At 42.1% G+C, this 23,379-nt stretch overlaps 1 protein-coding gene across 1 annotated transcript; it reads right to left on the bottom strand.

Annotated features, from left to right (window-relative positions):
* Window positions 1-1,013: 1,013 nt before the first annotated feature.
* On the bottom strand, window positions 1,014-21,682 carry spag17 (sperm associated antigen 17; the record flags this gene model as incomplete). Its single annotated transcript, XM_079215274.1, has 48 exons — window positions 1,014-1,066; window positions 1,545-1,692; window positions 1,800-1,860; window positions 2,079-2,257; window positions 2,673-2,809; window positions 3,203-3,282; window positions 3,419-3,458; window positions 3,660-3,771; window positions 3,937-4,030; window positions 4,830-4,880; window positions 5,001-5,091; window positions 5,403-5,454; window positions 5,737-5,850; window positions 6,318-6,506; window positions 6,589-6,722; window positions 6,963-7,093; window positions 7,314-7,459; window positions 7,681-7,866; window positions 7,953-8,413; window positions 8,520-8,664; window positions 8,844-8,998; window positions 9,137-9,251; window positions 9,357-9,508; window positions 9,787-9,895; window positions 10,253-10,410; window positions 10,590-10,700; window positions 11,015-11,155; window positions 11,314-11,428; window positions 11,672-11,944; window positions 12,288-12,355; window positions 12,443-12,552; window positions 12,744-12,898; window positions 13,035-13,151; window positions 13,273-13,310; window positions 13,401-13,613; window positions 13,712-13,862; window positions 14,036-14,140; window positions 15,397-15,594; window positions 15,847-15,959; window positions 16,074-16,149; window positions 17,032-17,178; window positions 17,549-17,733; window positions 17,880-18,065; window positions 18,259-18,424; window positions 18,583-18,729; window positions 18,859-18,918; window positions 19,442-19,582; window positions 21,572-21,682. Coding segments are annotated over 48 exons (6,420 nt in total), but the record flags the coding sequence as incomplete, so codon positions are not given.
* Window positions 21,683-23,379: the final 1,697 nt, after the last annotated feature.

Here is a 23,379-nt window from a genome sequence, read left to right as displayed (position 1 = left end):
GAACCCGCTCAGCGTTTCTCCCCGAGCCGCCGCGCCATCCTTCGCCTTCTCCGGTCACGGCCAAATGTGACTAAGCATCCGAAGTCGAAGCCCCGTTGCCCTCCCCCAGTCCAAAAAAAAGAGAGAGCGTTTTTCGCTGCCGCTGCTTCTTCTTCTTCCTCTCGTGATACTCGGCTACGAGTGTGTGTATGCGCACGTGTGCGCGCGTGACCGACAAGCGCAGGAGAGCCAACCGGGACCAGGCTGCAGCTCCACGAACGGAGGTAGAGACGCTAATGAGCGCGGACCTGACGCGCGTGCTGTTTCGGGCTGAGTGCGGGACTCGTCGAGGTTAAACACACGACGGCTAGGGTGACTGTCAATATTCAACTTTGTTTGGCCGTGCTTTGCGCTTTGCGCTTTGCGTCGGGTCTCCGTTGACGTCATATACCAACATCCCCACCCCCCATCTATACACCTGAGCACACGCACCAAGCGCGGGTCTCCCCTGTGGATATAGACGCGCGCGCGCACACACACACACTCAGGAACGCATCCAACTCATGATCAAATACAATGGGCACAACAGTATTTATTAAGTCTGGTTTGATGTCTCTAGGGCACACACTCCAGACATGTTTTCACCAAAGCCAAGAATGCACTTGCTACAATTATTTCAGTGTTGTAAATGTTTTATTTGGAACAGAGAGATATCCATAAACATAACAGACAATAACAGAGTGAAGTGTGGTAGGTATGATGATGGGATGATGGCTTGAATTGTGCGAAATCTGATTGGAGACTCGTGCCTGTTGCTCACAGAGCAGTGATGCAATCAAGATGTCCTGAAATGTACAAACAAAAACATCAGATATTGTGATATATTTTATATATTTCTACAGACAGGATACTGACCCTCGTTTGCCGATGGACTGGTCAGAAGGGTAGCGGGTCATCTGTGGGGATGTACGGCCCCACCATCCAACTGGTGGGCCGGGAGAAAGTCGACGGACTCTGGAGCCTTTCTTGTTGTGTGTACCCATGTTGTCCTGAAGCCAAATGCCATATAACCTCTCAGGGAGGATGGGTGATATTATTAAAGAGCAACCTCACAGTGTTTTCCTATTTACAGACCTGGCTGAGCCACTCGGGCTTGGTGAGTCTCACAATAACTGCACTTGGTCTCCAATTACACATTTAATTGGATTTAATGAATTCACTGTTTCCTTCCTCTGAGGAAATTTGATTATCTCTATTATGTCACCAGTTGTTAACGTGCCGGAGTCTTTACCCACAGGTCATTCTTTAAATAAATAGTGGAGCATTTGTTAAAGGAAATCTGAAAAGAAGGCTGGAAAACAATCCAGACCACATTGAGGTGTGCTAAAATTAGATTTTATAGCATATTTTCACCTCACTATTTTGTAAGGACAATGCAAACCAGCTAAGCTGATCATCTGGGTCATATCCAAATGACGCATTATTAAGATTCCTTGCTTCTCTGAACTAAGATATCAAAGTGTTTCTTCAAGGGTAATACACTTATTGATGTGCTCAAAGGATATTTGCAGTGACGGGCAGGTAGAGGATGTCTGTCTCAGTGTGGATGATGATGTCTTGGGAGATGTACTTCTTTGGCTCTACCTCTCCTGCTTGGACTGTACACATGGCGAACAGCTGGACCTGCAGTTCAACGTGCAGACCTGCAGCCACCTAGACAGACATACAGCCACATATGTGGCTTTTCAACACTCATGGGGAGATGATAACGTTTCCTAACTGAATCAAAATGTGCATTTTACATTCAGCGGGAAACTTACAGGCCCAGGGTTGTAGATGACCCGGAGGCCTGTAGCAGGAGGAGGCCGTTTCACATGAAACCTTCCAGCGAAAACAAACCACAAATAGTTACAGGTCATAGTTTTTCCTTTGAACTTGAAGGTGACCCACGAATCGCCTGCACCTATACAAATAACTCTTTTCTCTTTTAGACAAAAATAAAGGACATTTGAAACCAGTTGAAAGGCTGCAGCTAAACCTAAAAAATGTTTTCCTTATTCCCTGGTTCCAAAGCCTACATCTATAACCTGGTGTTTTACCTGCAGGTATCAACACCCACATTCTTCATCACCACGGTAATAGCAGAGGAGGTGCCCTCCTGCAATGTGCCAAAGTCAACACTGGACGGGAGCATCTGGAATCCCCTCGTTATGACACTTGGATCAGTCAGAGAAATAGTTCGACACTTCCTTCTCACTGGCTCTTCCACTGCCAGGAACTGGAATAGGCGACACAGATGAAGTGACGTGTGAACAGTATGTGTGTGATAGAGTGGGAGAGAGAGAAGCATGTGCACGGCTAGGTAATCGATATGGGAAAGGAAACCGTATCTTTTTTAAATTGGGAACTACGGGATGTTCTACAGTGGTATATCACTCCCTCCAGATGTCATTTTAGGACACTATTTAATAATCATAGATAACATGTCAAACCAAATAGAGAGGTATATCTTTTAACGGTAAACAGCACAAAAGTTGACATAATACAATGCAAACCTTTCTTTTAATGCAATTACATTATGTTTAATGTAAATTACATTAATTCTGTTTTCATGAGCAGTATTTATTGTAAGCGTAGATTTTAAATGCAACGATATACTGCAGAACAATTTGATCATGTGTCTGTTTGGCTACCTGTTGATTTGGTATGCTGTAAGGTTTAGAGCCAAGGATAGAGGTTGGTAGTCTGACTTTAGTCCTCCTGAGCCTCCCAGTCACGTCCACCTGGACTGACTTGCATTGCCCAGGTGAACCCCTCAGACTGCTTTCACCTGTTATGGACATGCACACGCACACACGCACACACACACACACACACACACACACACACACACACACACACACACACACACACACACACACGGCCATTAATGCCATGTAAATGCAGTTTAGTTGCTCAATGCAACTAACCAGGAAATCATCTAGAAATCGATGACTCAATTAATCATATACATTCTCGAACAAACAACACATATAGGTTGTGTTATTATCATGGGTCTTTGCACCATGCCACTAAGGAATGGGACAGGTTAATTACTTGCGTGATGGTGCTATAAATAGAATCCAGACTATGCCCTCAAAATGTCCCTGCAATATTTAGATGTAGTTCCTGATTAGGGAATTCATTTTAATATAAAACAACAGAGGAAGGTGGGGGAACAAACCGGCAGTCTGAGGCGTGGGGTTGGTGGGCCTTTTTTCAAGCATCCTGTTACTTCTTCCTGCATGACTGAGAGAAAAACACCTGGAGATGTCAGGATGGGTTGCATGAGCCAATGCAAACATCATTTAGACAAGAAAATGATGTGAACAGAAGATGTTTGATTCAGAGCATAATCAAACACGGGGGAATTTTTTTTTCATAACATCACCTTTATTACCTTGCCGATTGAGAGGGTGTTGGGTTTAAGGGTCGTAGGGCTGCAGTTGCAAACACAAATACGGTATATTATAGTGTGCATGATATTGAATCAACATTTAATGTTGTTTATGCACCCCTACAGTTGCTTTAATATAAAATAAAATGTGCTTCTATTCGTCCCCAGGTTTCTCTGTACATGACGCCTTTAAAATTGAGTTTCCTTTAGTAGCTCCTAGTGAATCCTGACTATAATAACTTACTCTTCTCTTGTGGGGCATCTTTCAGAAAAGCCGCAGTGCTGCCTGACTTGGGGAGCGGAGGGAGATCCATGGATAAACTCCTCATGTCTGGCCATTTGTGCTGGAGCAGATTCTGGAAAACAAGCAGCAGTGCTGTCTCCTTCTGTACATTGTGCTTATTTCCTATGTGATGTTAGAAATGGTGAATCAATGTGGGTTATAGTGGTTTTTTTCATAATGATTCAAGAAAATATATCTCAATATATGTATGGCAAATTGGAGTGAACACATACAGTACCTGGTATAATGGAATATTTTCTAGGTGGAAAAAATGAACAATGTTCTTCTTCCTCAGAGCCTCTCTCGAAGCCTGTTCTTCACACATATCCTGTCTGAGACACACACACACACACACACACACACACACACACGATAGGTTGATGGCTACTAGTGCACGCGTACTGGTAGCCATGGCGGTACCATCATTTCCCACTATTGCCCTTTATCCAACACCATTTTAGTCGTAAAAGCTAAAGCTGCTGTATTCTCGCTCCAAATAATTCAAACGAGAATCACTGCAGCCGCCAAACAGAAAATAACAGATAAAAGCCGTTTACACAATTAACTGACATCGACGTGACTAACCCTCAATATCATGCATTTGCGCCCCCCTGAATAAATGTCCCCCAACAAAAGACACAAAAGAGAACAGAAGAGTAAATCATGCAGACGCGTGTGCTGACTCAGCAGGGAGAACATGAAATGAGAGAAGTTGATCTACATGAGAGCAAATATATGAAAGCAGTACAGAATGCCGAGAGCCTTACTGTATTCTATTCCATTAAATCATTATTTATCATCTGTCGCCTGATTTATGTTTTCCTTTACATAAGTTAAGACCCTTCCATCATAAATCGGTCCATACAAATTCACCAGATTGCAGGAAATTAAGTGTTTGACGCTCAAAAGGGATGACCCCTCCATTAATAGGTGTCCCCATCTCTGCTAAAAACAAATTCTACACCCTTCCTAGTGAGTACAACTTATCAAACACTAAGTTCAAATGTTGTCTTGATGCAATAAAGAGCATTAGTAAAATGGATTGTAGCCACTGATGAAGGTACCTCACGTCAAGAGGAGATGTTCTTCTCACAGAATTACAAAACAGTGCAAGAACCTACGTATATTTACCTGTTCTGTGTAAGCCTTTCAGTCCATTTTGACTCCTTTATATTAGTGAAACTGGATAAGAGAATAGTGTAAGAGGATATTTATACATTATTAACTTGTATAAATACATGGAACAGTCACTTTAGAGAGTGTTACATTATCTATTCATGCATGCCATTTTAATCTCCAAACCTGTCACTCGCTACTGTGGCTGTGTCTTCTGAAACATCCGGCTGCTCAGTTGGGTCTCCAACTCCTTGGCTGTACAAAGTGGCGATGTCCACTGTGGAGACATACAGAGGGAAGTGTTCTCAGCCCGTAACACCAAACCAAAACTAAATGACATGTACTGATCAACTCTAACTACGAAATACTTAACTTGAAACCTCCACTATTATTTTCATTCAGTGAAACAGAAATTAAACAATTTATTGCATGTTAATTGAGTTTCTGATACATAGTTTTTTAAACATTCCCACAAACTGAGTACATTTGAATTTTTTTACTAATTAAACATAATCACAACTAAATAGAAACCAGTGGAACTGCAAATGGAACTTTATTTTCAGTAGACCAAACACAGCCTAAACCCACCTGAAGTCCTCTTTTCAAAGATGGGACCTGCATCCTCTTCTTCTGCAAAAGACTTTAAAATACAAAATCAATAATTAACATTAATATTTTACACCATTATTTTTTTAGTAATTTGTTATTTGTAGAGTTTTCTATTTCAGTATGCAGTGGGGGAAAGCCCCTTCTGACAACATCTTCTTGTCTGTTGTACTAAACCAGTCAAAGTAAAGGCCTCTGGTAATATACCAATTGTGCATTATACTGAGTGTGTGTGTGTGTGTGTGTGTGTGTGTGTGTGTGTGTGTGTGTGTGTGTGTGTGTGTGTGTGTGTGTGCGTGTGTGTGTGTGTGCTGACCAGGACCAGATTGAGCAGATCACCGGCATGAGCGCTCTCCTCCTCAGTGCGAGGGTCTTTGACGTTCACCTCCTCTGATCGCTGCTCCCTCACCATTAAACTCTCGATGTATTCCTGCAGTCAAAGACAACTTTCAACATTTGTCAGTCCCAAAATGTTATGCTACGCTCAGAGCAGACTACGGAACACCTTTCAGAACAGAAGTATCGCAGCAAGATGTTTCAACGCCAACCTGGTTCTAAATACGGGCTGTTTGTGTCAATCTGCTTCAGTATTTAAAAACAGAGCTGTAATACATGCGTTATAAAAAAGAAATAGTGAAAGCAGTAAAACCACTTGTATTCTGACTAACCGTTTCATCATCGTATTGGGTCAATACCAAGTGTTTGGCCCCGTATCAACCTATTTTCGACACAATTGCTTCATAGTGATTTAGTGCTTCTGAAAGTGTTGTTTCTCCATTACTCTCTAGTAGGAGAGACAATGCCACTATAACATTTGTACCTACTTATTTTGGCAAATATTTGACATATGCATGACAGTGAGCCATATGATCACAGACATGTTTTTTTTTTTTTTACCATCAGTCGTGCGTCTACAGTATTTTTGAGTGGTGTGGTGAATGGTCGGTGCTGGTACAGTTCCCTTATCTCCAGGACTTTAGGGCAGCTTCTGAGAGGTTGCCGCTGTGCTGCAGAACCACCGGACCTGTCAATCAAAGTCAAACCTCGTCCCATGTCAGTACCAAACGGCGGACCTGGGCTCTTCTTCTGGAATAGAGGGAAAGGCAGAGAGTAGAAAATGTCAGCGTTTGGCCCTGAGCGTACTTGTACAACATGTGTATTTGTTCACCTCTATTCTAGGGAAGTCATGCCAGCTGCGGTTTCGGAGGTTGGGCGGGGTGAGGTCAGGGTTCTGTTTCCCTAGCAACCACTGGGACCAGACACTCTGGTGGCTGGGCTTCAATATGGTAATGCCAAACTCATCTAAAACGGTCAAAAAGGTCACATTATTTTCTGGAGATTTAAATGGCTTTCCCTGTTTTTGTTCCTCCTTTGATAGATAATAAAAAGAGAAAAAGTGCTCGACTCAAGAGAAAGTTAATAAACTACATATGATGGAAAAGTAGTATGCTTTTAATTGAAATATAGCTTGAAAATATAATTAAACTGTTATTCTTAGTTGAGTACTATGTTTTTTGATTTTTGGAGATATTAAAAGGGCACCATGTGCATCTGGCAGTGGTTCCTTCAGCAGTGCTATGGTCGGGTCAGCATATGCCTGGTAAAGCAGTTCCTCGACCGTTTGAGCGCTCAGCAGTTCAGTACCTGAGCCATCCTCATGCACCAGAAACAGCCTGGAACACAAGATGATGTTTACAGTGTTTCTGCGACGTTGCCATCAACATTCGTACAACATTAATGTTAAAATGTTGTCTTGTTTCTTTGTAGTCATACAAAACACATACTATTTTATAATACAGCAACTATAAGAGAGAGACAATACAGCTCACGAAAATGTTCAGTTTCCTAATCCATCAATAACAATTAAATTGTGGATTAATAATAAATGCCCACCTGGGACAATGTTCTCTGTGTTTTCCATTCATCTTGGCCATTTCTCTGTCCTCCTCCTCCTCTTCCTCTGGCTCCGCCTCATCCTGTTTAAGTGTGCTCGGAGCAGGGCTACAGTTCAAGACCAATAACTGTCCATCTTCCATCACCTGTGACATACACACACACATAATATTTATTAGCTCACATGATCTATTTATCACCAGAGCATCTGACACTGACGGGTTTAGATCATTCATAGCGACTAACATAACAGACTCCATGTGCCTTTGCTTTTCTGAGACTATGAAGGACTGTCTCTTTAAATTCTCACCGTCTCTCAGTGCTCACCACACACACTTACAACACCAACCCTTGTTATTATCCGAACCTGAAAGTGGTTCCCATCAGGGTCTGTAATGTCACAGGCCACTATGTCTGTATGACTCATGGTGTAGCTTCCTGGTTGGTTTGTGGGATTGCAACCCTTTGGACTGGAGGTTACAAGTGGATCAGACGAGTACACACACTTCCCATCACTTTGGATCTGGAGGAGCCCCGTACTGGATGGGAACACCTTGGATGCACATGGATACACACACATTTGTATTGATTTACATGTCACTTAAAACTCAGATATGACTTTCCCTGTAAACCACCCACCTGATAGGCTCCTTGGTTGTTCCCAGTGACGACAGTTCCATCAGCTAAAAAGACGTGTGCTGTGTGTCGCTCTGGGTACATCACCACTGTGGGGCAGCCCTCCTTCTCCACCAACACCACCCGCTCCTTGGTAGACACACTCCCCTTATCGCTCTCACGCGCACTCTTCACATTCTCAGCCACAGTTTCTTCTGCGAACACACTTGCCTCACCATTCTTACCCACACCACTTTCTTTTTCATCAAACACACGCTCACAGCTTGAAGAAGCATGTCCAGCACCCTCGCCGTCACACGCTTTCCCTGCACTGTCCCAGTTAATCTCATCTCCACTGTCACAAGCATCCCGAACGTGCACGTTCTTATTATTGCTGTCTGAACAGCGCGGCACGCACACACACTCAGTGCAGCCGCATGCACATTCAGAAGTTGATTTAAGGGCCAGGCTCCCAGACTGCTCTCCTGGAAAGACACACAGGTCAGATCAAATAATTAATGCAAACAGTAAGTGCATGTTTGTGCTGCATCACTACATGTTCTGTATGTGTATGCACTGTATGCTGGTCACCTGTGTGAAGCAGTATATGTTGCGGTGTGCTTGGTGATCTGTCTTGGTAGAGGCCGGTGATCCTGGTTCCGTCTGCATGTTCTACACTTAGAGATCCGTCTGGGTTCTGGACAGAAACCACCAGATCCTCCCGGATCAGCATCACCTGACACAGCAACACATGCTCTGGTACCAATTCCCTAATTTTTGCCACAAACTCTGAGATTTTCAGACAATAAAAAAATTGTCAAAAATAATTGTGAAACCCTGAAAACAACTGGAATAACACTACAGTTGAGACAACTGGTAACCTGTGTACTGTCAGGAGTAATCCTGCTCTCTTACCTCATGGGTGATAGGGTCTGAAGCCTTGAAGCCGAGAAGAGGAGTGGTGGGTATGTGTTTGTGTGTGGTCCCCACAGTGTGGATGCGAGCTCCGGATGGAGTCGTAGTTAACCAACACCCTCTCTGATTATCAGGCTCCTTCTCTAAGCTCTGCTCTGTATAGACACACACAAACAACATACAAAGCTAGTTTGACAGTGTTTCATTGAAAGTGATACTTTACCTTCCTTACAGCAGGGGGCTCATCATGTTCCTTACATGGTGTTTCGTATTCACTGGTGCTGCACTCTAACCTTTCTTGTTGTCCTCAGTTTCTTGAGCGATGTCTTCCTCCTCAACCTCAGAGTCAGGAACCCACACCGGACCAGAATCCTGGCTGAAACTGACTGAGCCATCTGCAAACAGAACCTGCAGTACACATGGGATTTGTGTGCTTGTGTGTGCCATAAGAGTAGGGAATCTTGTTTGGAATCTGTGCCTTTATATATGAACATGTGTGTACAGATTGGTTACCTCTGTGGACCCGTCTCTCATGTATCGGATCACAGCTCCCTGGTAAGTTACAATTCGCGACAGTTCTTTGGAGAGGGAAGGGTCCTGAAGCTGCCCCACAGCTCCCCTACCATGAAGAGGAAAGCCCTGTTTCACCAACATACCCTGCTCTTCTGAGGACACGCCTGGACACACAAACACAGACAAATCATACACTATACTGTATGTCATGTCAAGAATGAGTCATACATGGGAATATAGCAGTTATGGAATATCATGCTCAAATATCAAAGAGGTCACATTCACTTGTTCCTGTCTAGATTCTAAACAAAGAGGCAAGGTCCGGAGCAGGTGAATCTGAGTGTGGGACGTTTGTATTCTCCCCTCATAGCAGCTTTGTAAAACTACACTTGAGTGTGTATATACATTCCTGAGAAAGTGAATCACTGACCTTGTGCATCTTCTCGCAGAAATTGCAGCAGCAGGCCATTAGGAACAGACAGGTTGAGACTGTTGAATGGACTTGAGATCAATGCTTCCTGGCCTTCACACACCTTAGGCTACACAAAAGCATACACAAACATGAACATGTACATACTGTTTGAGCAATGCACTAATAAAATTGATGTAATCATCACAAGAACATAAGATAAAACTGCAGGTTATTTTGGCCAACGATGGTCATATTGAGGTTTAGGAGTAATTTTAAAATACTTTTTATGAATAAAATGTTGTGCATACACAGATAAAGCAATTGTAACAATCCAATCTATAAAACTAGTTATGTGCAATAATGTGGAATGACAAAGGAAAAAAGTATTGAACATGGTAACTGAAATACTTGGTGGAGAAACCTTTGTTTGAATATTCATTTCCCCCGCTGTATTCTTTTGTGCATCCACGTGTGTATGTGGAACCTGGGACTCTGGAGGTCTGTCGTGGCTGGCTGGGCTGTGAGTCTTGGAGGGAGTTGAATTCAGGTCCGTCACCTTGGAGCGGTGGGTGGAGGAAGAGCGAGGGATGGGGACAACGGCAGCGGCCCCTGGGGACTCTCGCGCCGTTTCCTGGGGACCCGCTAGAACATCACAAAACAGAACCACAATAAAGCTGCCGCACAGTGAAGACATTTAAATATTGTTTGATCATATTCAAAAGAATATTCAGAGAACTGAGATGTACAAATAAAGATTGAAACCTTGAAATCCAAATTAAAATTCACAAAGGCTGAAATCGTATGTGTTATAAGTGCAAAACCTCTGTATTCTCCCGTGGGACCATAGACACTGTATGAGAGGTGGATTCCATTGTCCAACACTGCTGAGAGGGAGCCCTGCTTCACTCTTTTCATCTCCACAGGCTCTGACACTGAAAAGGACACGCACGCACACACGCACACACACACACACAGACAGACAGACAGACACACACACACACAGGTTTTTAGACCCCTATTATTAGTATTATTTATTTAATGACGTAAAGGTTTAAAAGGAATGGATAAAAAGGTATCCTGAAATAACAAAACAGGGTGTTTCACAATATGTATGACTAAACACCTCAAAATCAATATTCCAACAAGATTGTAGGGTTGACTATTGGTGCTTTCACAAAATATTTCACAATGAGAATTTAGAAAATCATCTGTTGCTTAACATCTGTAGTATGATCAGAATCTTCACCATTAACATCTTCTTTTCTACCACTGGTTTCTTTGTCCCAGGGCTGAGGAAGAGGATTTGCTAGATCAACAACAACTTGATTGATGTGTGTGTAGAAATGATGCCCATCCTTCTTCACCGCCACTTTCATTAGGCTGGAACCTGGAGTGACAACAGTACAGAATGCATGGGCTTATGTGGACAATCACCACTAGGTATCAGTGAGGAACAGTATCACTTACACTTTCTAAATTACTCATCACAGCAAATACTTGTTGTAGTTTTGAGCATTTTCTACAACCATATCTTTGTCTCAATACCTTCAACATAGCTGACATTCTCCACCGTGATGTGTCCTCCATCTGAAGGGAAAAGGTACTGGCAACGACCTGACACATGGATCAACTTTCCATCCATGCTGTAGCCTGTGAAAGTCTTCACATCACAATAACACGCACACGCACACACACACACACACACACACGCACACACACACACACACACACACACACACACACACACACACACAAAGTGTTACTCTGATTATTTTACAGCATCCCCCTTTGTTTGGATGTGCAGGTATTAATGGACAGGCTGGTGGTATTGGAAACTAAATACTGTCAGACAGAACTAATACAAAAGTAACGTTTGTTAATGGTTTTCTGTGTATGTCCTCACATTGAAGGGCTCCTCTGTTGGATGCAGTTCTTTGTTTTCCTCCACAGGGTGTGCTGTGGTAGTAATGGACTCTGTGGGAGTCTTGGCTGAACTCGTGGCTGACTCTGCTCTGCTCTTCCTGGCACTAGACGTAGTTTTACCTTTCTTGCCGTCCGTCAACATAGGCTTCTCCTTTGGCTTCTCCTTTGGCTGCTTGCTTTTTGTTGTATCCTCCTTCTTTGATTTCTTGGTCATCTCCTCCTCCTTTAGCTGCTCTTGCTCCAACTTCCAGGCCTGTAGCATCATGCACACATTAACATACACACTAAACCATTGCTGACCAGTCCAGGGTCTAACTCCTGCGAGAGGTCAGCTGTGATCAGCTACAGCCCCCTGCAACCATCCAAGGATAAGTAGTTATAGAAGATGGTTGGATGCATTTACTGGTTAGCTATATACATTATGATTGGGTATGATATTCTGTAACTACTGGGTCACCAGATAAGAAGGGGTAAGGTTTAATTTAGCCGTCCCAGCAGATTTCTGTAAAGGATCTAACTAGTTACTGCACTACTGCTCAAAGACCAGAACAGAGACAACTGTGAAGGCATATGTTCATGTGTTAGTTGGTACTGACTTTAAGGGAGCCTTTTCTGCTGACTGGCTCCACAGCCTCCTCCTCTGCAGAATGTGTCGCCTTTTTGTCTAGTCCAGGAACAAAACAAACATTGTAATTCAATGGTGGCAAGTGTATTTACATTGCCAGAGATTTTTGTTGACAAGCTACAGTACCTTTTGGAGACTCCGCAAAGCTGAGAGCTCGGAGTTGCATTGCCTCTCTCTTTAATTCTTCCTCTTTTGTCCAATCTGAAATGGTATCTGCCACGTGCTCCAGGTACTTCCTATCCAAAAATAACAATGACATTTAAAGTCTATATACCATTCCACATGTACACTATTCCACTAGCCAGATTATATACTACGGACTGACACAAAAAAAGTATTTTTTTGCTTTCTCACATAGTTGAAAAGCAGATTACTATTCACATCCTGTAAGAAGAAAACGCCTGAAAATGTGGACTTGCATTCTGACCTGAACTTGACATCGGTGTGAAGGGTTACATCCCAGAATTCTTTGCACTGGCGATAAGGGCTCATTGGATTGTGACAAAAAATGTACAGGATGTTATTATGACTTCCTCTGAAAGTGTCCAAGCAGCGGTATTCTTCTGATGCTAGCTGGAGTACCTGCGAATACAAAATGTGTGTCAAATTGAAAGAACATGAAATATATGAGGGGTTTTATATTCAACATTTTGCATTTTTAGGTAGAATAACATTGCCATGGTGTTTAAACCTTGAAAGACAAAATTAGACTGATCACCTGTGGGAAGACAGAGGCACTGTGGTGTTCAGTATAGTGCCAGTCAAACAGAGATCTCAGCCGACTACTCTGCATGTCATGCAAGTCCAGCTGGCAACACACTCGCCCTCTGATCTGCTAGAGAAAAATCAACATGCAACATTATTGGAAGAAAAATCTGAACAAATAAATGTTCATTATTTTTTGTATTGGTGCATAAAGAAATGTGAGTAGCTTCAGTACTATGAACAAACAATACCTCTGGGTTACCAGGATCTTTGGTGAGAAATGTCGGCCCTACAGTTAAAAAAAAAAGTTAGTGTAATATACTATATGCGAGCCAAAGCCACAACATCAGAGTAATTGAATTAAGCAGTAGAAACAGACCTTTAGTCCGCAGGTTATTACACTGCTGTTTAGCGTAGGATAGTGGGTTGTCCCAAGGGATTATTGTGGGTGTCTGTTGCTGTGCTGGGTACGGTGGTCCCAGTGGTCTAGGAGCATTCTGCAGTACACCGTTTGGGCCTAGCCTGGTCAGTGGCATACTCTCAAACACACTCTGATGAATCAAACGCTCCACCTCCAGCCATGACACAACATCTGTGGAATTTAATCACATCATGATATTAAAATCTCTGAGATAGAGCAACAAGTTCATTAACATCAGCCATGAAACTACTGAGTAGCTGCTTTCGGACCATCTGTGCAGTAGTGTTGCAGCTGCTGTTTGATCGCCAACCAGCAGGAGTTGCTGTCTCTCGGCCGAGCTACAGACTGGATCAGCTCCCACAGTGGAGACCCCCTCATCATGGACAGCTCCACCTCTACTGGATCAAAACCCTGGACCACCTATGTGGGACACACACAGACACACACAGAGTATATAAACACATTTCTAATAACAATAAAGTCAGAATGGGACCGAGATTACATAAACTATACAGACTATTTGGGAGAATAATGGCAAATTCCACATGGAAAATAAAAAAAGACACAACGGAAGTAACAGAAAATGTACTTGCACTGATATCCCTCAAGCGCATTGCCGTCTCATTATGGTGCCGGATGACCAGAGGGTGCTCAGACTTCTTCTGCGTCTCCTCTAGTCCAAACTTCTCCTCAAGCCTCTAACAAAAAAAGAGAAGAAAAATGAGTGTGTCTGAACACTCTGGAGTCATTAGGCGCGCACACACGTTACACACACCATACCTCCTTTTTGGAGACAAGACAGACGAGTGAAAGAAAGGAAAATATATCATAGAACGTAACTTGGAACCACAGTTGTCTGAGTCAGAAGGTTTCAGTAGTGTCATTGTTGAATTTTTCTCTCATCATTGTAAGGAAAATTACATATTTCAGGAAATCACATTCCATGTTTCACATGAGAACCAGTGTTACCTTTAAGCAGATGGCTGGTTTACCAACATCTAGAGTAATCTATTTGGATATTTTGCAGCACTTTACTGAACAGTATGAAGTTAGCTACTCTACTGGGATTATAGCACCATCTGCTGGATTTACTTGTATTTGTGGCCCAGATATTCTCCACAATATGTGTAGAAAATCTGGTAGTATGCAATGAAAATCCGATACATTTTCACAGTAACGCTACAAACTCCGAAAAATGCGGGAAAAAACGATTTCAATGTTTTTAGAATTCTTTTGTATATACATCTGAAATATTCGACAATGTCGATCGGAGGTTTCTGATCTTTATAGCTCCCCTGTCACATGTGTGGTGTCAGATCACTTTTTATAAAATGCAAAGGGACACTTTTCTGTTGTTGTAATTTTGGTGCCGATCAATTCACCACTCATATTGGACTGTCGAATTTAACTTTACTTGCTTAATGGTTGTTTGTGGTTCTGGCTGCTTGCATTGCAGCGATGGGCCCTCAATATTGTAGCAGTGACTTAATTGCAGCCCTTTCTAGTCTGGATAAAGTGTTACCTCGTTTTAGCTTTAAACAAACCACCTGTCTATTTGACCCTCTTCCAGCTAAACTTTTTTAAAGATCTCTAGCTGGGACCTGTGCTAGACCATGAGCCATCCCGGGACCTCTCATTTAAAAAAACGCAAAGAAGATGAAAAGGGAATACCAGTCCACGCTCCGTACTTGGTCTGTGTGGGGACCTGAACCGGCGACCCTCTGCTGACCAGGCCAAGTCTCCAAAGACTACTGCCGCCCTCTAGTGTTGTATGATGAAATATAAAAATAGCAAAGACATAGACGACCCATGTCCTCTCACATCTCACAAGCGCATGAAGGCGAGTATCACACCTCCCCGCAACGAGAATTCGAGCACTGAACCACCAATGCTGCATATTATATTTTTAGTAGATGTATTATTTTGGTCATCTACCTGCATGTGGCCACTGTACCTTCTTGTGTTCTTCATTCTGTGTTGTTGTCAGCAAACTATTTAACATGTGGCTTCTCTCCTCGTTTGTGTGTACGAGAGGAAGGAAGCTTTGGAGCATGAAGCTGACCAGCTCGTAGTCTAACCCGAGGCCGTTGAGAGGTTTGGCCTCAGCCGCACAGGACATGGTGGACAAAGACCCCTCTGTTGAAATCACCACCTAAACACACAAATCCACAGATGTGGGGGGAGAAAAGCGTGACTACACAGATTTTAATGTAAATATGGACCCATCTTCTCAGTCTACATAAAAAGTAGGCAGCAACACTGGACACATTAAACGATTAAACTACATTGACATTGTCGATCACAAAAACACTTACCTGCTGATCACGCAAATTGTCACACACAGATAATGAGCCACTTTCAAACCTCGTAAGTCTTGGTCCAACCACACGCACAATACACAAACCTGTTCCAGCATACAGTGCATGATCAGAGGCACAGAACAGGCTTCAGGGGGAACCAGGTTGAGGAGGTTGTAATAGTAACGCATGTCCACTTCTGTAGAGAGAGGAGGCCGCTCTGGAGAGAACAAAGAAAGAAAGGGAGGTTAGTTTGTCATCCTAGTCTTGCATTTTCTATTAAAAACACACATACAAGCATGTGCCAAAAATACGTGAAAAAATAAGGTTATACCTTGGTCGGGTGGCCTTTCCTCCCGCACTGATTTATTTTTGGAGCGTTGAGTCAGGGGGAGCGGGGTTGTCACAACCTGGCACAAACACACAACAAAGTCAATCTCCATCAATATGCAGCCACTTAATTACGGTCCACTTTAAATTCCTCTGGTTGAGACAATAAAGACATGATTCAAGTTAAAGAATCAGGCTCCAGAGAGGGGATGCTGTTTAATTAGTGCTAATTTGTGTCAGTGTGTGTGTGTGTGTGTGTGTGTGTGTGTGTGTGTGTGTGTGTGTGTGTGTGTGTGTGTGTGTGTGTGTGTGTGTGTGTGTGGTCTGTAGGTGGTAAGACACACTGGAAAACATTAGCTAAGATATGCAAAACTGTCATTTCCACAGAAAACATATGAATAACTAATAAGTTAGAGATTTGCATGACAGTAACAATTAGCAATAGGTGATTCAATTCAGTACACACAGTACTACTACTACTACACACATATAATTTATGCCAAAAACCTAAACCAACACACATAAATAATGTTTTAACAACACCTGAACTGAAGACATGCAGAAGCATGGCAGTGGGACGGCTACTTAGCTGTTGCATCATACCAATTTAAACCACAAATAGCTAGAACCAGACAAAATGTGAACAATTCAAACAGAAGGTGTCTTTGTCAGGTAAAGAACTCGTTTTTACATAGTTTTAACATCACACAAAAACAAAACAGTCCACATGGAGAGCTGCCCCTTAATTGTCCACTCTATATAGTTCTAACTTTGTTGTCATTATGTGATATGAGAAGGTGTTTGTTACGTGAGCTCAAGTATTAAGACCTCATGTTATAAATGAATGTAGTTGCTTAACTTACCAAAACATCTAGTTGATTAATTGAGAAAATAACCAGCAGCCCTGTTATATAAGTTCTACTGACTGACCTGCATGCATGAGTGTATATGTGTATGTGTACCTCTGGAGGCGGTGGATCCAACCCAGCAATAGTAGGTACACTGATGAGTTGTATGTTGTGCAGGTAGTGCTGGTGTTGTCTGCGCCAGTCCAGACAGTCATAGATGAGCTTGGCCACACCCTCAAAGATTCGGCTTCCCATCTCCAGCTGGACACACAGAGCAGCCACACACAGATTAGGATTCATATTCAAAAGCAAATCACAAACAAATGTGAAACTGACTGATAAGCAAACACAAGAGGGCAGAGACAATGAGAAAGACAGAACCTTGAGAATGATCATGAACAGCAAAAGGTGAGACACACTGTTCAACCAGCAGAAAAATAATAACATCATATTCAAGAAACTCAATAATGACAGCCACATTTTAAACCTTCTAAATCTTGGTCTGAGCACACATTACACACCCACTCTGAAAATACGCACACAAACCTGTTCGAGCATACAGTGCAAGGTTGGCAGATACAGAGCAGGCTTTATGAGAACAGATCCACGGGACAAATATCTGTCAACTCACCTCGGCCTCCGGGTCCTGTGTGTGGAGGGGAGGCCGGCCATCTGGAATAGTGTAGCTGATCTCAACCACATCATGGAGCTTGGAGCTTGGTGGCCCGCTGTCCAAAACTGCTCTCAGACCTGACCAGAATAGATCCAACTTCCTGGCCGAAGCAGCCAGCTCTGCACTGCCATCACTCTCTGCTTCTGGCACACACAAAGGAGAGGATAATGTAAAGTTGACAACAACATACAAAAAATGGGTATGCTGGGGAGTTGAATACATGTAAAAGCTATTATATTGTTGCGATGCGCCGTAATAAGTGCATACTGCATACTGAGGGCACCGTTACCTGCATCCAAAGCCAGAGAGGCCCTCCGACTCTGCTCGTTGCCCTCAGAAGTCTGTGTGTGCTCCGAACACAGTTTAATGACATTGGCTACATGTACACCTATGGCATCGAGCGCCTCAATCAGGTGGGGCTGGTAGAAGCCCAGCAGCAAGATGTAGTGTTGAGGCCCATCCTGTGGTTCGTCATCTGTGCCCAGACATACATTACACAACATATAGAGTGAGACACTGCTCTCTCACACACACAAACGCACCATTTTAGAAATATACTGGAGAAGTTGGTGGTAGCCAAAGACGTTTTATGCATATACAGTATTTTTTCGCTATTTGAGCTTTTTGAACTCCATGGCCCACACACAATTTCAATTTGAGTTTTTTACCGATCCAATTTGGTGGCTCAAATTCATTCCTGCGTTTGAGCTTGGTCTTCTCTTTAGAAGGTAGCACAGGTGAATGCGGACTCTTTCCCTTTTTGTCAGAGATCTTTGCCCCTCCTTTCTCCTTTTTGGCGGGGGGAGGACTGGCCTTAGTCTTCTCCTCCTCAGCCTGAAACAGAAGTGGACAAAAATGAATAAAATTGCACAAAAGTAACCCTGATCAAATCCGATGAACCTTTCCTCTATTTAGCTCTGAGTGACATCATAACCAGTTCAACACTGTTACTAGATTAACACAAAGAATCACATTCATAAAGAATCGCTCACCTGCTCAGCTTCCCTCCTCTGCTCCGCTTTTCTCCTCTGATGATCATTGACTTTGATTCTCAGCAGCTGGAACTTCAGTATTTTTGCCATCAAGTCACAAGGTATTGCCTCTCCTGCATCCAGCAGCACCTTAGCAGGCTCTGTAACCTACAGGAGACACAAACACAGAGAACGAAGCCAGCACGAAGACACACATGCACATGACGGACAAAGACAATCAGAGCAGACTGATAGGCCAACACGCAACGTATTAGAAATCCTCATTCTCAGGCCTACCTCATAGAATGGGGGGACGTCATTGGGTCTTTTCGCTTTGGGATTCCCCAGTTCATTGATCTGTAATGAGGTCGGACAGGAGAACATTTTCATTAGAAGAAAAAAATACAAGGTATTAGAGTTGCACCAACAGCATTTTTTTGGTATCTCATTCAGTAGATCCGCTGACTACAAATAATGTATTGAGTATTCATTAAATTAGCCATTCATTATATCATCAATAAAGTGAGAGGAATGACCAAATATGTAAATTAGTTTATAAAATCTACGAGAAACAGATAATTGTGGAATACTCAATAGATAAAATTAGTTAGAATTTGGAACTAATGATTGCAGAAGAAAATGTGAGAAATTTAACTTTTCTGAGCTCAAAGAAAAGAGCAAGAGCTCAAAGATGACAAAATATAAAAGTTGCATAGACACAGATGAGTAACGAGCAATAACAACTTAATGACAGTTCAGTTTATGTCATATCAATTAGTAAACTACATTATTTGTGAGTAATGTACTGTGACAGCTCTAAAAATACAGGAGACATTGTTCATAAAAATAAAAATGCAAACTTGAACCAAACTAAGAATACCTTTGCAAGTGTGCTGTCCCAGGTCAAAAAGCTGAACAGTTTGCGTATGGGTTGCTGTACAGCCAAAGACAGCACCTGGGTCAGTTCCTCATCCTTTGGACTTCCTCCAACCACCAAAGACACACAGGCTTTCCATGACTCCTGGAAAGGGCATTAGTAAACCAGGATAATAGTGCTATATAATAACACACAGGTTACATCGATTTCACATCACGCATCTTCCTATTCCATAACGGTTAATTGGATTCACGTCGACTAAACAAATGCTTCAGGGCTGCTGAACATCAAATGACTTGTACGAATACAAGAAGGCTCAAAGTTCCTCACTACACCGTGGGGTGACCTCGGGGTCTGAAAAGTGAAGCCAATGGTGGAAGGACCTTAGGCTTGCATTCTTTCTATTAGCCAATAGAGGGCGACTCCTCTGTTTACAAAAAGAAGTCTGATTGTCTATGAGAAAATGACTCTTCTACTCACATCATGTATTACCTCAACATGGAAAACACAAGCGTAAGATTCTCAATCCCAAATGCCAAGTCTTTTTCAACACAGCATGGTATGCTTTAGGCCGTGGTTACCTCGCTACCTCTGCATTGTTCGGTCTGGGAGTTGACCATGTTTTCGTTTTACAACTTTAACCCTTTCACGTTGTGTTTCAGTTCATGAAAGTTAATTGCAACCTTTTGGTTGCCTAAACAATTCGTATTCTGTCTTAATGTGTCTTAATGTCTTAATACTGTTATATCTTTTATATTTTGTGCCTTATTTTTATTTATTTTTTACCTTACGTTTATTCTAATTCTGTCTGAGGACCCAGCAAAATAAGCATTTCATTGTATAGAATTACTCTGTTATCTGTGCATATGACAGTAAAAAACATCTTGAATCTTATTCAGGAGTCACTTCTGGTTTCAAAAAACAAGATGGCAAAGGCCCAAATGCCAAACTCAAGGGCCAATGCCAAATTTACACACCCACATACTTTGAGTTGGGTTCCCGCAAAGTTAGACTTGGGTCTGTCCGGGTCTGTCCCACTAACTGTCAAATCTTCAAGTGCTTGCACACATTACAAATCCTTTATGTACGCTTCTTCTTCTGAGATACTTCTTCATCATACCTATTGCAATCAATTAATACACGTTTAAAAGGTTGCTTTAGAAACACATCCCGTCTGCATAGCGTTGTGACGTTAAATCGATCATTTGACAATGACCTCTCATCTCATAAGGCAAGAACCTGGAAGACATTCGAATCAGGCAGTAAAAGAAGTACTAACAAATAAACCCCACAATGGTACGTAACATGTCTTGGTGGTATCAAACGTGATATGTCCCATTGTGCTGTCCCATTTGTATTTAAAGCCTTGCAACCTCATCTTGCTCAATTTGAGGCAGAAGTATTTTTGATGTTGCTTGAGACATGTAGAGAGGCCATGTTTGTTTGTACTTGTTCTTTTCTCAATAAAACAACATAGCAGCCTCTCAAACTCAACCATTTACAGTCAGATAAATTGCTGAAGGTTAAAGGCCTTCAGGGGGACATTGGGATATGGCCAAGGCTTCAAAACGGCAGTCCATAAACCAGTCGGTGAGCCTGTGCTCGTCTGTTAAATGTTTCAGAGTGAGGAAGCTGCGACGCCACAGTACAATCGATCAAGTTTTACTGGAGAGAAATGCACGAAGATAACCGCAACAATAACTTCCGGTTAAGACCTTCACAATAAAAGCGCAATAGTTTACTGTTCTTACTGCAATTTTCACACTTCTAATTATGGTAGACAAATAACGCCGGAAGTATGTTTGGCAGCAGCTTCTCACCGGGATATTGTAGACGGTAATAAAATTGTCTCAAGAAGCTTTTTTGTAGGATAACTGCACATTTTAAATATTTCTTCTCGCAAAACGTGAACTGAAATGAATAGTAAACATCTCGCGCACATGCACGTGACAACAGGGCATGCATTAAACAGTGTAGCAAGCTACTAGCAGCCTGTATCTATTGTCTAATGAACGTGACCACGTACAGCCAGGGAACAAGAGCGCTACAAGTCACACTTTGTGTGATGAAAGTAAATAGTTTGAACACACGAATTAGTGAAGTGATACCGAAGAAAGAAGTCAGAAACCAAACCTCTTCAAACGGAGCTCTGGTGAGACCAGCCTCCCAGTTCTTGTTGACACCTGCGGCTCCTGGAGTATTGGGATTTTTGGCTGAGCCCTTTTTAGCTACTTTTGGTGCCATTTACACTCAGTAACGATTAACGAGATTAAAATAAACCATAGAACATTGTAAAATAATCTCAAAGTTATCCGGGCAAACACCAAATTAAGCTAGTTAAAACTACAAGCGTATCGTTGGCCAGCGCTGGCTGGTGCTTGTGTTGCCCCTGGCAACAGCAACGACACAAGCGTTAAGTTTCACTAAATGATTTCCGGTCAACTTTCAAAACAAAAGCATTTTGCTTTAAATAGTAAAACAAAAAAAAAAGGGTTAGGAATATCCTTTATCAACAATTACATAATGTAGGTTAGATATACATCTTTCATATCAATATATCAAGTATTTATTTTCTCCCCTAGATGGCAGGGAAATCTCTGGACTGTGTGAGACTGACAGTTTGCACATCATTTCACTATTTCACATAAATTGTAATTATTGTCTAGCCATTCTATAACGTAGTAATTAATACATTGCAGCAATTTGCAATCCAACAATTTACCTTTTCCACTTGGTCCAGTCATTGAATAAAGCACTTGAGCCACAACATTGTGAATGACATAATGAAAGGTAGTTTCAGTGTCAGAATCAGTAAAGAATATTTTAAAAAGTATACCCAAAACATCCTACGAATGGCATTTTGCAACACCAAGGCCGACACTTCAGTGCCATTTCATCTGCATAATAAATGATTAAAGTGTTGTTCTACCAGATGAGTCAAGCAAGAAAGAGATTAAGCTATAACAACCCCAATAATTCTACTTTGATATACTGTATGATTCTTAGGTTGAATATGAATCAATTTTGAACCATAATGATGCATGCATTATGAACGGAGATTTAACCTTGGTCAGGTTTTATTCAAAGAGGGGGACGTTTTGAATGCAAATTAGGCGAATACTGAAGTGGAATAAATATAAAGATACTGTATTCAATTACTGATAATGAAGAGAGAAGTGTGAAAGGGGTTGTGGCCACTTCACCACTCCTACACACTCTCAGGCAACACATACATAAGTTACAACATCTCTTAATAATCATAATTTGTATGCTCTTTTATTAGATTTGCAATTATAATTCCGTTATTGAAATGGGAAAGAAGACTGTGTTTGCGAAAGACCGTTATTTTACATTTTTCTGTAAAAACAATGGATAAAAACGCTTTGTATCCATTTGCATGAAGCTATTTTGGACTCTGCAGAGCTATCTCAATGAGGTCTATTTGAGCTGCTCCATTTAAACATGAATGACTCAATACAGTTATACATGGGCCTCTGTTAACAAAGACCCATTGGCACTGAATTAACGGAATGGTTCTTGCTCTATTCATCAGCGATCATCTTAAAGAATTCCATGAACAAAATCTCTGCATGTCATGATTAGATTTCCAATCAATCTCATTGGAGCCTTTTCATCAATACAATGGGCCATTGCCATGAAGGTGATTCCACCAAGGCAGCAACTTACTTCCGGCAGCTCCCCATAAAAGGTCAAAAGTGAGACAACGCCCACTTGTAAGATGCCAGAGAGAGATCCACATTTGAAGCCAGCAGAGTATTAGCGATGCCGATGGGGGAGTTATCAGCTCCAACCCTTCCAGAGGCAGCGTCCTTCAAAGGTCACACTATAAGCCAGATAAAACTGTTGTGACACTTAAATAACACTCCATGCTCACTGCTGCGAATAGCGTAGCAACAACTCAAAATATCCTAATTTTTTTA

Source organism: Taurulus bubalis (assembly GCF_910589615.1).
Source record: "Taurulus bubalis genome assembly, chromosome: 3".
Lineage (NCBI taxonomy): Eukaryota > Metazoa > Chordata > Actinopteri > Perciformes > Cottidae > Taurulus > Taurulus bubalis.
The sequence above is the reverse complement of the archived record's forward strand: the minus strand, read 5'-3'. Positions and strand labels throughout refer to the sequence as shown.